Below are 18,444 nucleotides of genomic sequence, written 5' to 3'. Positions count from 1 at the left end.
CAGTGTGTTAGTGTGGAGGTGGAAATAATGTGTCAACAAAAGGGCTGATGCAGTTACTCTACATACATAACACAGAGCAGAAGGAAGACAAGAATCAGAGGATAAACTGTGACTAATTCACAATCTGACTCTGATTCTTCAATTTTTTATAACATGAAAAGTGTCTGCATTCCAACTTATTTTAATTTGTTTAAAAAGCAAACATACCTGCATGACTTGGCATACTCCTCCAACTTCTCAATTCGTTTTTTGTGATCATCTATCTGTTCCACAACTTGCTTTATATTTTCCTAAATAACCAGGAACAGGATGCAATTTACAAAACTAAATAATCCTAAAGCCAATTTCTAATATTATAGATCACAATTTTTAGAGTGGAGCACTGATAAATATACATCTAACCTTGGATTCAATGGATATTTCTTGGTTAAGTTATATTGCTTTGAATGTTTACTGGATAGCAATACCTCATGAGAATAATATACTGTCTACCAAAACCAACAAAATTACATTATTCATTTGAGTTCAACTAGAATAAAGACTCTTCAGTGTGAATGGATTTTGACATTTCATAAATAGCACTTGATAATACCACTTTTAATAATTAATTAGGTAACAAAGTTCAGCATTTAAAACAAATCTAAAAGTTTTACAAAATCTGCTAACAAACGTGATTTGATTTATAAATACTTCAAATTTAAAATGAATCGTACCTCTACAGAATTTGAAAACCAACATCACAAGCATTATACTACTGAATATGAACCAGCAAGTGAAATGACTAGTTTTTTCTCCCCACAAGCTCAATGGAATAAAGTACAAAAACTAAAAATGTACAATATACAGTGAAAGAGAAATTACATCTCAAATTCTTTCATTTTCATGCATCTGTATATCAATAAAGTATGTAAAGAAAAAAGTATTTTATTTTAACCATACGATAGTCCATCAAGTTGTTTCAAACATTAAAATATGAAGCAGACATCAGCTGTGATGCTATGTCTCATAAAAAAAGAAAGAAAATATGTTCATCTACCGAAATGCAGTTGTGCTGCTCTGATTAAGAGCTTAGAAAAAGGATGAAAGTTATTCACACATGATTGCATTCTATTTATAACAGGCAGACTGTTTCAGAGTTCAAAGCAATTCAGAGACAAAGTAATTTTTACTGGAATTCTGTTAATGTAAAATTTTAGAAAGAATTCTAGAAAAAATACCATATGGTTTCTTTCCCTCAAATGCTTAATTGTGAAAACAGCCATCCGCAAATGTTGAAATATGAGTTCATAAAAGAGAGAGCTTCAGCTTCTTTCAATTCCTTTGACTAAGTAAAAGAAACCAATGAGAATTCCAAAGAAGTGGAGACAGTGAGGAGAGTGCAGAATATAAAAGTGGTATTATCCTAAAAAATAGCTACATATAGGTGACATTTCTACTTAGAGACTTGCCCCTATATATTCCCATTTGTGAAAGGTTAAAAGCAGGTACCCACACCCCCCATGCAAATACCCAACTGGAAGAGTATTAATTTAAAAATTAACTGGTTGATGTGCTCTTCTAAAGTATCTGTGGATGATTAACACTCCAATCGAGTACTTTTCAAATCAATGGCAAGGAAATGGTGTGTAGCCACACTCCAACCACAAAAGTAACCTTGTATGAAACAGAATGAGCCCTTACACCCTCAAAACCTGAAATATGAACAAACTGGAATGTCCGCTGGGAAAGTCTAATCCCCTTTGGAAGCTTTCTGAATACATAGGAAGATCAATGTACACCTTTTCTCTGTGTCAAAATATGAAGGCTACATCCATAGGATTCTTAATATTAGTTGGAAAAATTACAAGATTTGCACAAGGAGTTGGGGGATTAAAAAACACAAAAAAACAAATCCCAACTACAGAAATGTTTCCAGACAAAGGCAAGCCTTTAAAATGGTCCTGTTTCCTTTCTGCACCTAGACATAAAGGTCACTCAAAATGAACCCTGAACAGGAGACTAACCTTCTTCCTAAGAGAGAAAAAAGTAAGCACTCTGATGTGATGTAAGTATGTTTTTTGTCATACGTCACACTTCTTGTTCTGATCTGCCATACATCAGTGGTACAAGGAACCAGAAAAGGCTACCTTTTCTGTCTGTGTGGTTGAAATAAAATCCACACTCTGGACCTGAATTCCAAAAGCAGACAGGAGATCAAACAATAACTCTAACCCCTGCAAAAATCAGTCACAACAATATACAAGTGGTAAGCTAACTATAACAAAAATGAACTTAAAACAAGAAAGATGATGAAATACATCATTGATACTGCAGAGTCCCAACAGTACAGTTGTCATGGCAAGAGGGAACCGAAGACAGTACACTCACCCCTTGCTATATGAGCACAATTGGTTCCGAATTTTCAGGTCATAGGTGAAAACTCATTAAGAGGGACACTAAATTACCATTAAAATACACATACAAGTCTCTGATTGGTTTCTAGTGCTCTTAACTTGGCAAAAGACTGGCAGCATGTGGCGCTGCTTTTGAAAGGTAAGTGAACCTCGGGTTGTGGAGGTGGGGGTTAGGGAGGATTAAAGGCTGGGGGCAGTTTGGGGCCATGAGCAGGAGGGAGGGTTAAAACCTGGCAGTGGGTTCGGTCTGTGGGGTGGACGGGGGTGCATTAAGACTGTGGTGGGTTGTGTCCATGGGGTTCAGGCTGCTGCAGGTTAGGTGTGTGGGGCTGGCGGGGGGCGGGGGTCAGGCTGTGGCAGGTTGGGGCCACGGGGGCAGTGGGTGGGGGGCCAGGCTGCTGCAGTTTGGGGCTGCAGGGCCAGTGGGGGTTCAGGCTGCAGGAGGTCAGGCTGCCACCGTTTGGGGCTGCAGGGGGGTCAGTCTGCGGTGGGTTGGGGCCATGGGGCTGGCGGTGGGTCAGGCTGCAGCAGGTTGGGACAGTGGAGACGGGGCGGGCAGGGGATCAGGCTGTGGCAGTTTGGGTGTGCAGGGCCAGCAGTGGGGGTCAGGCTACAGTGCATTGGAGCTGCAGGGAGGGGGTTAGGCTCATATTAGCAGCGGGAGTTCACTTGTCCAGGGGAAAAAGGTAAATATGCATGTACCTTGTTTAAGTGAGTACTTGTAAGTAAAGTACTCATTTAACGAAGCATGAATGTATGTATGTATCTCACTTTTATGAATATGGTATAAACCAGTGGTGTGCAAACTACAGCTCTCCACCTGTGGCCCACACGCCCCCCATCTGTCCCCCTCCTTTATGCGCTTGTTGTGCGCTGGAGCTCTACACTTCCTACTCCACCCCTTCCTCCCAGCACTTTCAGAACACCGCAGATTTCATAGAAACCACAGAAGAGTAGGACTGGAAGGGACCTCGAGAGGCCATCGAGTCCAGCCCCCTGCCCTCATGGCAGTACCAAGCATTTTCTAGACCATCCCTGAAAGCCATCTATCTAACCTCTTCTTAAATAGCTCCAGTGATGGAGATTCTACCACTGCCCTTGGCAATTCGTTCCAGTGTTTGATCACCCTGACAGTTAGGAAATTTTTCCTAATGGCCAACCTGAACCTCCCCTGCTGCAATTTCAGTCCATTGCCTCTTGTTCTATCCTCAGAGGCAAGGAAGAACAAGTTCCCTCCCTCTGCCTTATGACACCCTTTTAAATACCTGAAAACTACTATCATGTCCCCCCTCAATCTTCTCTTTTCCAAATTAAACAAGCCCAATTCTTTCAGCCTTTCTTCATAGGTCATGTTCTCTAGACCTTTGATCATTCTCGTTGCTCTCCTCTGGACCCTCTCCAATTTCTCCACATCCTTCCTGAACTGCGGTGCCCAGAACTGGACACAATACTCCAGCTGAGGCCTAACCAGCGCAGAGTAGAGCGGGAGAATGACTTCTCGTGTCTTGTTCATGACACACCTGTTAATGCATCCTAGAATCATGTTTGCCTTTTTCGCAACAGCATCACACTGCTGACTGATATTTACTAATTCACATTCCATCCCCACGCCTCTCCCCTCCTCCCAAAACTGGAACACCACAATCAGCTGTCTGCCGTTGTTCAAGCTCTGAGAAGAAAGTGAAGGAGCAAGGACTGAGCATGAATCAGGCGATTTGTGGTGCTCCAAACATGTTGGGATGGGAGGAGTGGGAAGCACAGGACTTCAATTCCCTACTCTGCAATAAGCACATGGGGATGCAGGACAGGCAGAGGGTCCATGGGTGGCAAGTGAAATACCTGTGGGCCACTGAGATGGAGGGCTACTTATGTGGCCCCATCACTATTCTTGGATCCCTATTGCTTGCATAAGCATTCAGATCTGCAAGCACACTTTCATGAAACCACGTCCTAGAAGGAATATGTAAAGTAACTGAAGAACAAAAACGAGACAGTCATGTGGCAGTAGGTCTGCCAGAAGAGAAGTACAGACATCTGCATTATATTTAGGTTGTTGAAATTTTTTTTGGTAAAGAATGTATTCATGCAATTATACAAACATTTAAAAGTGAAGGGACGGACAGGTGTTAAAAGACAGTTTCTTTTTCCCCATAAAATTAAATTCCATCTCAGTATACATACCTCAGTTTCTTTTTGCTTCCTCCGATCAAATGCCATCCTTTCTTGATCTGCTTTCTGTTCCCACTGAAGTTTTTCTAGTTGCTGAGTCATTGTAGCTACTTTCTTTCTCACTAGTTCTTTTAGCTCTTTATACCGATCAAGCTGTACAAACAGATTCAAATATTACAGACTCCCTTAAATATAAAAGTGATTTTTTTTCACTTTATTATGTACTTGACTAGCAAATTAACAACTTTATCAAACCTAAAGACTGTAAATTACTTTCTACTTACGGAGGTAAGTGTCAGCACATACCATGAAAGAGAGGATTTAAAACTTGATTTTCCTGTTTTCTTGCTTACAGTCTAGAGCTGGTTTAAATAAGTCATTTAACAACTCAGGGGTGAGCAAACTTTTTACATCAGCTCCCGTTTTTTGTCCCTGCAATTAGCAGCCGCCACCCCACCCAGTGCAGGCCTGGAAGTAAGCAGCAATCTCCCAGAAGTGATGCACTGCACTCCCACAGTTGTGGCAAAGGCCTGGGGGCACAGGGAGACAGAGGACTAATCAGCTTTCTGAATGCCACTTTCTCTTTTGGAAAACTTGGCTTTCGTTTTTAATTCATTCAAGGGAGAGAGATCAGCAAAAATTTTTATAAATCTCCTGGGTCCAGAAGATAAAAAACATGATAATTTCTCTGACCCCCAGAAAGAGGTTGATAGTAATTGTGTTAGTTTTATAACTCACACTCTATGGGATTCTAAGCAGCAGAGAAACTTTAAAGAAAATATGCTCCTCTCTCTTTCTATCAAACTCTCAGAAGCTTCAAAGAAAGCTCAGGATGCCTCAAGAAATTATGTCTGAACAGCTGTGTCTACACTAGCCCCAGCCTTTTGAAAGGGGGATGATGAGACACTTCGGCAGATGCTGATGAGGCACTACCATGAATATGCAGTGCCTCATTAGCATAATACTGGCCACAGCAATTTAAAAGTGCCACTTTCGAATCGTGTGCGACCCATGTAGATGGGGGCCTTTTAAAAAGGACCCCCAGTCTTTGAAAGCCCCTTATTCCTAAAACCAAATAGGAATAAGGGGCTTTCGAAGACTAGGGGGTCCTTTCAAAAGGCCCCTGACTACATGGGTGGCGTGTGATTCGAAAGCTGCACTTTTGAATCACCGCGGCTGGCATTATGCTGATGAGGCGCTGCATATTCACAGCAACGAAGGGTCCTGTGGCACCTTATAGACTAACAGAAAAGTTTTGAGCATGAGCTTTCGTGAGCACAGACTCACTTCATCAGATGCTGGTCTCGGAAATCTGCAGGGCCAGGCATAAATAAGCCAGAGCGAGGGTGGGGATAACAAGGTTAGCTCAGTCAGCAAGGGAGAGGCTTACTACCAGCAGTTGATCTGGAGGTGTGAACACCAACAGAGGGGAAGCTGCTTTTGTATTTAGCCAGCCATTCACAGTCTTTGTTTAAGCCTGAGCTGAGGGTGTCAAATTTGCAGATGAATTGTAGCTCAGAAATTTCTCTTTGGAGCCTGGTCCTGAAATTTCAGAAATGCATGAGTCATGTATCTGATGGAGTGGGTCTCTGCCCATGAAAGCTTATGCTCCAAAACATCTGTTAGTCTATAAGGTGCTACAGGACTTCTTGTTGTGCTCTTAGGAGAGCTCAGCATAATAGGAGCAGAATTGCAGCGGGGAAGGTAATGGAAGCAGAGGATCAGCCTGATCACGCTGCACCCCTTTACAAAATTTCATGCTACCTCCAAGGGGGGACACCCCCACTCTGCACGCCCCTGAAATAACTGAAGCTTCCATAAACATTTCTGAAAAGAGGAGAACACCAACACATTTATCTAGATACTGAGTGGCTCAAAAGTAAAGGTGTTACTCAGAATAAGTTATTTTGCTACGACGTGGGAACCCTCTATAAATGACCCAACATACCTCGTGAAAATTGGCTTATGAATGTGAATATGTATATCTTGAGGAAGCTTTAGGCAAAATACATCATGACATTTTTAAAATTACAATCTGCGGAATGGGCATATTCTATTTCTGTGAATGTATCATTGCGGGGGCACCACGTCTCAGCCTCCTCACTGCCACAGGGCTGCAGGGCTCTCCCAGCCACAGCCCCTGTGGCTACGGGGCTGCCACAGGGGCTTGGTGCCCCAGCCAACTCCCCGCTATGGGGTTGCCATCTCCCCCTGGCTACAGGATCCCTGCAGAGGCAGAGCTGCTGGCAGGGCTCCCTTCCATAGGGCTACCAGACTCCTCCAGCACAGTCTAACCAGGATCTCCATAGCTACGGGGTTGCTGGTGGGGCGCTCTGACTCACACGGCTCCCTGTGCCACAGGGTTGCTGGGCTCCCCTGGCCTGGATCCCACAGCTGCCAGAGGTTACAACACCCTCCTTCACCCGAACTCCCTCTCAGACTCCGCATCCTATTCTGCACCCCAGTCTCCTACCCCGAGCTCCCTTCTGCACTCCCTACATAGCAAACTGCAGCCCTTAACTACTTACTAATATCTTGGAGTGGTTTCCCCCTCTCCGATCAAAAATTATTGCCCAACCCAGCTTTTAAGGTGCCACAGGACTCCTTGTTGTTTTTGTGGATACTAACACAGATATCCCTCTGGTAGTTGTCAGAGTTATTTTAGTTCCAGCACAAGGACAGTGAGAACCTCAGGAACATTATACAAAAATCTTGTGTTAAACCAGCACAGTCAAGCCTAACGTTTCCCAGTCTAGTTGCTAATCTCATTCTGCATTAACTTTGACCACTTAGTGAACAGCAGCTGCTCACACTGTAAATAAAACAAAAAACAAAAAAGCAAGGGGGTATTAAAACTTCTACAATTTACTCCTCCATATAGAAGAAATACAGAAATAGAGATATCAGTTGCTTATGTACAAAGTTTACGTACAACTTGACAGATTTTAAGTCTGTCAGTTTCCAGGACAATCCTGTAAGAAATGAAAAATAAAGGCAGTATCACCATTTCTCCTCCACCTACTGGAGAAACAGACTAAAGTGCAAAGAAAAGAGCTAAGTCAAATTGGATTTGTAACTACTCTTTGAAGACAATATGTAAAATCATGCCCCCCTGACCTCATTGGTCAACTCCCATTAGATTTAACAGAACGAGGATTTCACTCAGTGCTCTTCCCCACTCACCCACAACCACAACTCACTTGACTTGCTTCCAGCTCAACATCTGCTCCTCTCTGTAGCATCTCCTCTTCAACCTTCCTTTCATATGCTCTCCAACTTCTCTCAACATCAGTCAGCTCAGCATCCAATTCTTTAATGTATTGCTCTTGTTTAGCAAGGTGTTTCTCATTATCTTTTAATAATTTCTTAGCCATATCTACTTTCTTGATTTGGTGAGAAGTGTTCTCCTTTGCTTTAATATACTGTGGCTTCTTCTGATTCAATGATGTTTCTAGAGTTCTTTAAACGGAAAACAATACATTTTTTGTCAATTTTGTGCTTCAGTGAAACCAAGAAATGCACCCTTGATGTACAGACCACACCTGAAATGTTTCAGCCCAAGAGTCATATTTTGATACATATAACTGAAAACCAAGATTTATAGTGAAGTATAATGCTATACCATGCCTAGAACATTAAACAGGTAAAATATTTTATTGAAAACAGTGACCAACAAAACAGCTGAAAAGTAAGTATTATGTATATTTATTTTGTACCACCATGATTACTGTTTTCGTAATCTCCCCTTGACTTCAACAAGGCCATAATTTCACCCGCTCCCCCAACTCTCTGGATAAGGAAAATATGCTTTGGAGAATAATTTAGAATGCAGATTCAATCATAATACCTAAATAAAATTTATCACAGGAAAACTTACTTCATTTCTTTTTCCATCTGCTGTTGGTCTCTATTTAATATTCCAAGCACTTTTTTCTTAGCTTTAAATGTGTCTTCAGCAGAAGAGAGAGAGTCCCTTTTGGTATTTATGTGCATGTTCTTTTCATCCAATTTGTTGTTTAAAAAGTCAATTTTTTTCTCATTGTGATAAAGTCGGAAAAGTTGCAGCTGTATCCTGTTTTCTTTCAGCTCTTCAAGCAACATCTGGTAACGGTCTGCCTACAAACAGCAAATTTTTATTTGTAGTTAAAAAAGGAATTTTTAATCACTAGTGGGCTAGTCTCATGTCCAGACCAAAAATAACCTGAAACACTGGTAACTATTGTTCCAGCAAAGTGCCCTAATCAAAAAGCTTCAGTTATACAATGCAGTAATTACTACAAGAATTGTCAGTCCCACAAAATGTTTTGTCACTTATTTCATTAAGCCATATTTATGCCATAGCACCTTGTATACTTAGAAACTATTATATTCAATTCCAATTCCCCACCTACAGTATGACATAACTACCTTTTTCCTCTCATACATGTACCTAGGCAACAAACTTTGCAATACAGGGGCACTGAGCATTCATAGGAAAGGCAAAATGTAGACATTCAGCTTGTTTCAATAAAGTACACATCTCTGGAACAAAGCTCACTGTGACTGTTCAGCAAGTTGCACAACTGGGTCTTTTAAGACCAAGTATTTTTGGATTCAAAGTTTAGTCTTCCCTTTAAGTATCCTGCCCAGTTAAGTGACACTACTGCATCACATAGCAACTGTACAAAAAGGACACAAATGTAGAACTGATGTATTACTGGCTGTATATTGGCAGAAGACAACTATTCACTCTGTCCCACAGGAAAACACAGTATTTTCCTTGCTGTTTGGGGGAAGTGAAGTGTTTCATATTGTACAAACTCTCCATATTATGTAGAAAAGGGTTTATAAAAATACTTCTTGAAGAACGCCCACTTTCCACAGAAAAAGAACATTTAGTTAGAGGATACATCTACACTTGCCCCAAACTTCCAAGGGGACATGGTAATCAGACTGATGGGTGATTTAGCCTAACAAAGTGCTGCACGTTCATTTCAGCACTTCATTAGCTTAATTCTCCCCCATGTCAACTTCGAAGTGTCAAATGGATTGGGGCAAATAATGTCACAGGATGGTGCTCGGTCCTGCCAAGAGGGCAGGGGACTGGACAAGATGACCTCCCAAGGTCCCTTCCAGTTCTAGATTTTATATATACACATGTGCTTGCGCGCCAAAATTTCCTCCTCCAAAATTTTGGGAAGTAATGGCACTTTGAAGCAGCACAAGCAATTCAAAGTGCCCGTGGCTACAACAGATGCTAGCACTTCGAAGTTTGACACTTCGAGGTTGCCATGAGGTAGAATTAGCCCAATGAAGTGCTGCATATACATCGCAGAACTTCATTAGTATTTTCCCATCAGGCTCATCACCATGCCCCCTTCAAAGATCAGGGAAAGTGCAGACATAGCTAAAATGTACTACAAGTACTTGAACAAGTTCTACATACTTTTATCAAGTCTCTGATCCTATAAACTCACACTATGCTAAAAGAGTTTGCAGGATCAACCACTATGCCTCCTCATGCTTTCTTAAATATGAAAACATCCTTTTATGTTATTTTTGGAATTACCTCCTCTTTCTCTAACTTTGCATGCTTGCGTTCTACAGCCACATTTTTTTTCCTGTTATAATTAAACTGCGCATCCCCCTCTGCCTGTTGCATTTTCTTCTTTTTTTTCTCATATTCCTCAGCAAACTCCCATGAGTTACAAATTTGTTCAAAAAGCTGGGTTCTTTCCTTGGGCTTCTTCATTGCAATTGACTCGACTGCCCCCTGAAATAGAGTTTCAAAGATGTAGCACTGAAAATTATAGAACCACAGAGCACTATACTTTACAAAAAGGGAATGTGATATTTCAGACTATGTGTGCTATTCACTTTCTTAAAATCAAGATAACACTTGAATGATATTCAAGTAGCTTCAACAGCCTCCCCATTGAGACCAGAAAGTCCACTGAATCTAAATTGGACACACAGATACCATCTACAAAAAAGCAAAATTTGTGAAATCACAGTTTAACTGACCTTACTGGCAGCAAACAGTAAATCAGAAGTTACATACTTCAAAAACAACAAGTCCTATGGCACCTTATAGACGAACAGGTATTTTGGAGCATAAGCTCTCGTGGGCAAAGACCCACTTCATCACACAAAGCAGGTCTTTGCCCACAAAAGCTTATGCTCCAAAATATCTGCTTGTCTATAAGGTGTCACAGGACTGCCTGTTGTTTCTGAAGACACAGACTAACTCAGCTACCCCTCTGATACTATATACTTTGCAACTCAAGAATACAGTAGTCCCTCAAGTTACGCGAGGGCTGCATTCCCACATACCCTTGTGTAACTCAAATTTCACATAAGTTGGAGGGAGGCTTTCCCCCCAGCTGAATGCACATTCTGCAGCCAGGGAAACAGCAGCAGCACCCAGAGCTCCTTTTGAAAGGTAAGTCCTGGGGTTGGAGGGAAGGTAGGGAGAGTTAAGTCTGGCGGCGTGTTGGGGCAGGGGGATTAAGCCTGGGGTGGGGGTTAGGGCTGTGTGGCGAAGCAGAGGGATGAAGTTGAGCTGAGCTGGAGCCACAGCCGCACGTGGGGGTTGAACCAGGGCCACACACGGGCGTGGTGAGCTGGAGCTGCACTCAGGGGGCAAGCCAACTGCAAGGGGTTGAGCCAGAGCCATGTGTTGATGGGGGGGTTTGAACCGGGGCTGGTGCGGGGTTGAACCAGGGACCTGTGCAGGGGTGGTGAGCTGGGCTGCAGGGGATTTAAACTAGGACCAGGGGAGTTGAGCCAGGGCCAGGGGAGCAGGATTTCAAGTTGCACTTAACTCACATTAATGCAAGTTAAGTGCAACTCGAAATCATGCATTTTGAGCGTTTAGTGTATATAATTGACATAATTCTTCCAAGTTTTTATTTACCAGAAAGGGTTATATACAAAATGCAGTATTCTGTCATTTTTAGCTCAGAAACCATGATGTTGTGGGATTGGAGAAAGCCCTTCAAATTAAAATTTTCTTTGAGTGTTTATATGATGTAGATTCAGTTCCTTCAATATTCTGATCATTTTTAAATCAGACAAAAGAGTAGATCTTGAAAACTAGGTACTATATATATATTCTGTAATTGTATTGTGATATGAATTATTTATATTTAAAGGACACGCAAATTAGCAGAAAAGTCTTTTAAGCACTGTATCTAATTAGAAGGAATACAAAACTCAATATTTAACTGCCAAATTCAGTTTGCAAAAAAACCCACCCGAGCTTCCTGATTAGCAAATCTGTGAGGGTGATTAGGATGAATAATTCAAACCCCATTATCTACAACTTAAAATAAGTTTCAGTTGTTTTAATATGCTTTTTAAAAATGTTTTGGGGTAAATTGAACAACTGGTTAAATTAAAAGGATATGAAGACTCAGTAACCGAGACTACTAATAATGGGATATAGTCACTTCTTTTGCAAGTCCACAATCACTCCTCCACAACCTAGGCTATGACTACAGGGTTTTGTTGATGAAACAGCCATTTTGTCATGAAAATCTGTGGAGTGTCCAGATTCCCAAAGGCATTCTGTCCACAGTATGTCAACAACGCAGCACTTTTGTTGACAGCTGTACCCCACTTACCACAAGGAGGAACGCCTCGTTGACAAAGATCTGTCAACAAAAAGCCAGTCTGGATGTTCCAGAGGGCCTTCTGTCCATAAAAAGTGCTGCCGAGACACTGGGCAACCCTGCCTGCTGTGCTTCCAGTTGGCCGTTTGCCAATAGAGCCACTGGGCAGTCCAGCCGCTCTCTCCTGACAGAGCGGATTGCTCTTTCAATTCGCTTTGGTGGTCTGGCCACAAGCTGTTGACAGAAGTTTTGTTGGAAGATTTCTGGCAAAAACTTCTGCCAACAAATCCCTCTAGTCTAAACATAGCCTTAGGCTATAGGGTTCCCGGACTGCATCGGGGCCATTGATGGGACCCACATCCCAACCTGTGCCCCAAAGCATACTGCAGCCAAGTACTTCAGCTCCAAGCTGGCCTGAGTCTGGCCTCCCATGAGGCTGGAAGCAGGCTGGTGCTTGTGCCTGTGGGCTGCCTGCTGGGTCCAAGTGGTGTACACTACCTTGCACATGGTGCTGCAGGCCCTGGTCAACCACCGTGGATAGTTCAAGGACACTTATGTCGAGTGGGCAGGCAGGGCACACGACTCCCAAGTGTTCCAGAATTCCAGCCTGTGCTGCAGGACATTGTGAGCTGGCAGTCGGGGATATACAGGTGCCATTTTGCATCGTGGGGGACGCGGCCTACTCCCTTATGACATAGCTGATGAAGCTCTATACCATCCCACTAGACCCTAGCCAGGAACTCTTCAGCTGTATCAGTTGGGCCAGGACGCAAGTCAAGTACACCTTCAGATGCCTCAAAGCAAACTTCAGGTGCCTGCTCACCCACCTCAACATGGGGGAGCACAACATCCCACAAGCTGTGGCCACATGTTGTGCCCTGCACAACACAGAGGAAGGGAAGGGAGAGGCCTTCCCCTGAGGTGGGGGGCAGCCACCAACCACGATTATGAGCAGTCAGCGCAGCTCCCATCCACTCAGCCCATCTGGACAGGGTGTGGATACAGGAGGCCCAGAAGGAGAGCTTCTCCCATGGCCTCCAGTAACCTTCTTCAGGACCCCCACAGCAGGGGCCTTGGGCCTACAGCCCTACCCTACCCCATCCCCACCATGACCCCTCCCTTCACCTCCTCACCCCTCCTTGACCCTCGCCAAATGAGGACGGATGCACGTGTGGTGAACAAAACTATTTTACTGAACCAAATAAAAATGTGTTGAACAGAAATGGGTGTGACTACAAACAGTTCACAGTGAAGTGCAAAACCTTTGAACTATGTGCAGTCAGGTGGGAGGGGGCCTTGGGACAGGGGTGAGCGGCCTCAAAACATGGAGGGGGTGGAGGGCCACAAACCCAAGGGGGAGCAGGACCCCAAGTGGCATCAGCCTTGAGATGTCCTCCCACTGCAGCTCCAGGGCCCCTATTGGGGCTGGGGTTGGGGCCAGGGGGCATTACAGAAGCAGTGTGGCTGTAGCAGAGTGTGTGTGGGCAGGAAGAGTGGGCACAGCCTTTAGCTATTGCAGGAGGTCCACGACACCATGTTGGACGGCCAGCAGGTGCAGGGCAGCAGCAGGGACATGTCCTGTCAGACGCCGGTGGCAGCATCAAAGCAGGACATTAGTTGGTCCCACTCCATGACCATCACTCCATCATCCAACAGCTGCTGTGCCATGAGGTCAGTCATGCTCCAGAGGGCAGCACTATGGTCTCTATGAGGGTCCTCCTGCACACGGAGTCAGCCCCTCTAGGTGCAGTCTTGCCCTGGTGCTGGGGTGGAGCTGGCCCAGCCCTTGGACGGTGTAGGCACAGCTGTAAGACAGGGAGGGGAGATGGTGAGTCATTCCCACAATGAAAGCCCCCTAGGGCACTGCCTCCCCAGTGACCCACACCCCCCAGGCCACAAAAAGAGAATGTTCTGGGAGCGGAGCCATGTGTAGCCTGTGCAACGGGCCCTGCCACACAGGGTCTCCACAGTGCCTCTACAACTTGGCTGACCGCAGTGGGCCTCCCTCTCAACAGGCTAGCGGGCAAGGGAGATGTCTGGCCACAGAGGGGTCTCCTCATGGTGCCAGGTGAACCAGGGCAGCCTAGTCCTTCCCACACCCCTTCACAAACCTGCAGCTCACAGTGCTGTCCATGGGAGCAAGTGCTGCCTCTTGCCTCCAGGCATGCCCACGTGCTGGGAACTGCTCTCCTCAGTGAGTCTGGTGTTACGTCAGGCTGGTGCCCTTGCCGCCAGCCCACTTCCAGCCATGGCAGATACTGGCAAGGCCTAGCCCTAGGGCCTGAGGCTCATCCAGCATCCTGTGAGCCTGGCAGCAGGATGCCACCCATGCCCAGGGGGTATCTACTGGGTCCAGGTGACATGCACTACCACTACACATGGTTCCATGTGCTGGGACCACAGTGTGGGGTCCTGCCCATGCCAGCCGAGCGACACTCGCAGCCTGCCCCATCTGCGCCTGCCTCCCACACACTTAGGTGTGTGATATGCAGGGTATCATCAGTGGGTCCCTCACCCAGCTCTGACATCTAGGACGTGGCCTGGCTGCCAGGGACTGGGTCCACCACAAAGACAAGGCTGCTGGCCTGAGTCCAGCCTCCCGTGAGGCTGGAAGCAGGCTGGCACTGTGCCCGTGGGCTGCCTGCTGAGTCCAGGTGGTGCACACTACCTTACACATGGTTCCATTTGCTGAGACCTTTTACCTTAGCTCAGAGCTGCTCTATGCACCAGAGGGACAGGATGGATCCGTTCCACCAAGGCAGTGGCCATCTGGGTGTAGGCAGGGGCACTGTGGTGCTTCACCTTGGAGTCCTGCAGTATTTCCTCCTTTCTCCACAGGTCAGGAGGGCCTGGACCTTACCAGTCCAGGAAAGGGCCTGCCTCCGAGTCCTGAGGTGGCTCCTGGGACCCCTCAGGCTTGTCCTCTTGGCTCTGAGGATGTGGGGACAAGGAGTGTGTTGCTCTGCTGTTCACATACTGTCAGCTTCCTGTCACAGGATTTCCTGAGCTCTCTGCAGCATTAAGAAGGGCCAGAGACAGGAACCATAGAGTGTTGCTTGCTGTGGACAGGGTATCCCCTGGGGCACCTGCATGGCAGCCTGGAGACCTTTTCTGTTGACAGAAGATCCCCTGGGACATCCACACCTGTCTTTTGTCAAAAGGTCTGTCAGAGGCATTCTTCCTCGTGGGGAGCAGGGTGTGGTTGTCAAGAAAAGTGCTGCTTTCTGTCGGCAGAACACACTTAGTAATCTGGACGATCCCCGGGTTTTGTCAACAAAATGCCAATTTTATTGACAAAACTCTTGAGTGGAGACACAGTCTTAGAATGGTTACTTACTGATGGTTCCCTGCTATGTGATCTTATTTTATTTCCCAGTGGATATGCACCTCCACCTCACAAAAATACCAGAAATAAAAAATCCACCATTATCCTCACTTGTAGTCTCAATAGAAAGACCAAGAATTGAACAGATGAGAAAAATTAGTATTTGTGCACATTAATTGGCCAATGTGAAGAAGGTGATACTGTGAGGCATCTTTTCCTTATATAAAATCTTTGGCCTCTAGCGGATGTGACCTACGGACCTATTGGTGCTAACTGACAGACTGTACAGTTTTACAGAGACCACCTAGGTTCAATATATGTATAATAGTTCACTGAAGGATGTCATGTGAGGTCTCTGCTGAGATTCAGTAGCCCACTGGTTACCTTACTCACCACGCAACAGCTTCCCTTCCAGGAAAACAGCTGTTGTAGATTGGGGATAGCTCAGTGGTTTGAGCATTAGCCTTCTAAACCCAGGATTGTGAGCCCATTCCCTGAGGGGGCCATTTAGGGATCTGGGGTAAAGAGATTTAAAAAGGGATGGTGCTTGGTCCTACCAAAAGGGCAGGGGACCAGACTTGAGGACCTCCCAAGGTCCCTTCCAGTTCTATGAGATGTGTATCTCCATTTATTATTATTATTATTACAATATTTATTTACTGATTAATATCTAAAGCTGGGGTGCATAATAGTTTTTATGAGGGGCTACTCCAAGACTATGGAAAGTGGTCAAGGGCCACACTCATCTGGAATAGAGGTGAAATGCAGAAGGGAGATTGTGGGAAGGGCTTGGGATGCAGGAAAGGGTGTGGGATCTGGGAGGGAGTTTGGGTGAATGACTGGGTTGTGATCCGGGGCAGGGGACAGGGGTGCAAGGGGGTGGGTGTCAGGAAGTTTGGGTAGTGACCTAGGGCAGGAGGGGGGTTGTGAACTGCAGCAGAGAATTGGGGTGCAGGGTCTGAGAGGGGGTATGGGTGCAGGAGGAGAAAGTGGGGTTGGGTTATGTGACGTAGGGATTCAGGGAAAAGGCAGAATATTTGGGTTACATGAGATGGGGGCAGCAGGTTGGGGGAAGGGAGGGGCTGATGTGTCAGAGTCAGGCTCTGGCCAGCAGACACTTACCTGAGCGACTCCCAGGCAGCAGCCCAGCTGGTTTCTTGGGCAGGATGTCTGCCTTCCATGCTCCCAGAAAGCTGCACAGAGCAACCTGCTGCTGAGCCATGTGTGTCTGAACAACTGTGACACTCAGGGTATTTTGCACACTGTCTTTTCTTCAAACAGGTAGCTCCCATTGGTTGCAAACTAGCCAATGGGAGTAGCAAGATTGTGCAGGGGGCAGGGGCAGCACACAAAGCACCTCCCCCTCTGCCCATGCAGCTGTTCATAGACAAACACGTCCTGTAGCCAGCTTTTCCGAGTGGCGTGTGGGGGCAGGGCAGACAGGGAGCCTGGCTGCGGCTCCCACTGTATCTGTGGGCTGGATCCAGCAGCTTGGTGGGCTATATCCAGACCACAGGCTGTATTATGCTCAGCCCTGACTTAAGGAGTTATATACATAACTTATACTACAACTTATGTTCTTGAGTTCCCAGAGATACAATGACATACCTCAGAAATGTTCCCTTCATTCAGACAGACGACACCTGTGTTCTTGTCTAGTCATTTGTGTACTGTATGCCTCACAATCTATGCCTCTTTTGCATACTGACACACAAGCAAAAGAAACTGAAATCTATAGGAAGGAAACTCACAGGATGAATAAAACTGAGGAGAACAGCCTGCTTACGACTAAAGACAAAGGACTGCTAGGATATGTCTGAGGATACAAGGAACACATAGGATGCTTCAACAAGAAGACAAGCCTCCAGCATGACTGTCTCATGACAAGAAGGTCACAGTCAACCCTGATTGTAAAACGCTGCAAGGACTTTGCATGAGCAAACAAGATACTCTCATGCCTTACACGGGGGTGGGGAACCTCTTTTGGGTCAGGGGCTACTGACCCACAGTAAAGTATGTTGGGGGCCATATCAAAGTGAGGAGAAGACAATGACGACGACAAAAACCCTCACTGATATGGCCCCTGACTGAGACACCCCTCAGACTCCTGCACCACAGCCAAGGGTGTTGGAGCAGCGGCAGTCTGAGGTACAGGGCTTACCCCAGGTCAGGTTAATTCTACTGGAGGTCCAGAGTGGGACAAAACTGCTGGAGACCAGCTGTAGGATCTGGGCAGGAGGGTGCAGTAGCGAGCTGTGGGTGCATGTTTGGAGTCTGGATGGGAAGGAGAGTGCAGGAGCCAGCTGGGGATGTGGTATCTGGGTGGGTGGGAAGGGTGCAGAGCCCATGGGCTGGATCCTGCCCCAGCTTGCCTGACTCCGGTCTGCAAGGCTTGGGAACTCACACCCAATACCTGTTGCAGGCCAGATGCTGGGGAGGGGAGCCCTGAGCCTTGGGTGGTAGATCCAGGCAAGCCACAGTCCTGATCCAGACCACAAGCTAAAACGGTTCCCCACCCCTGCCTTATTAAATCATACTCTAGAAAGTGTGTTTTGAGTTTGTTGTATAAATGTAATAAAACGTATCCTATACTTTTGCTTGCTATTACTTAAACCTCTACACTTTGTTAAATTAACATGTTTATAGAAGTCAAATATAAATGCTGTGTTTTAAAAGGGAGTGGCACTAAAAGGTAGAACTTTTAAGTGGGAGTATGCTATTTCTTTGGAAACAGCAAACCTACGAATGCTGAGTGCCAACTGGACTGGGCCTTAACTCCAGGGAGATTCTCCAAGGGTTGAGGGTTGGAGCATGCCTAATGCTAACCTGCAGAAACACAGTGCATCTCGTGAGACCGAAAGGGGAATGATTGCATTGCACTGGTGGTAGAATTGAGAGCTGACCCCAGCAGCACAGACAAGAGCTCCTCCTGCTTAAGGGCAGGTAGCAGCGAGACGCCTGACCT

General features: G+C 45.6%; 1 protein-coding gene across 2 annotated transcripts in view; it reads right to left on the bottom strand.

Moving 5' to 3' along the window:
- SMC1B (structural maintenance of chromosomes 1B) overlaps positions 1–18,444 on the bottom strand; it is a 110,866-nt gene that overhangs the window by 82,976 nt on the left and 9,446 nt on the right. For both annotated transcript variants that reach the window (XM_074983694.1, XM_074983695.1), the window contains exons 4-8: positions 10,111–10,314; positions 8,440–8,678; positions 7,763–8,021; positions 4,575–4,715; positions 208–290 (exon numbers count right to left, since the gene is read on the bottom strand). In XM_074983694.1, coding sequence (XP_074839795.1) covers positions 208–290; positions 4,575–4,715; positions 7,763–8,021; positions 8,440–8,678; positions 10,111–10,314 — 926 coding nt within the window. The remainder of the gene's footprint in view (positions 1–207; positions 291–4,574; positions 4,716–7,762; positions 8,022–8,439; positions 8,679–10,110; positions 10,315–18,444) is intronic.

Source organism: Carettochelys insculpta, chromosome 1, assembly GCF_033958435.1.
Source record: "Carettochelys insculpta isolate YL-2023 chromosome 1, ASM3395843v1, whole genome shotgun sequence".
NCBI classification, from domain to species: domain Eukaryota; kingdom Metazoa; phylum Chordata; order Testudines; family Carettochelyidae; genus Carettochelys; species Carettochelys insculpta.
Note: the sequence above shows the minus strand (reverse complement) of the source record. Positions and strands in the feature narration are given on the sequence as shown.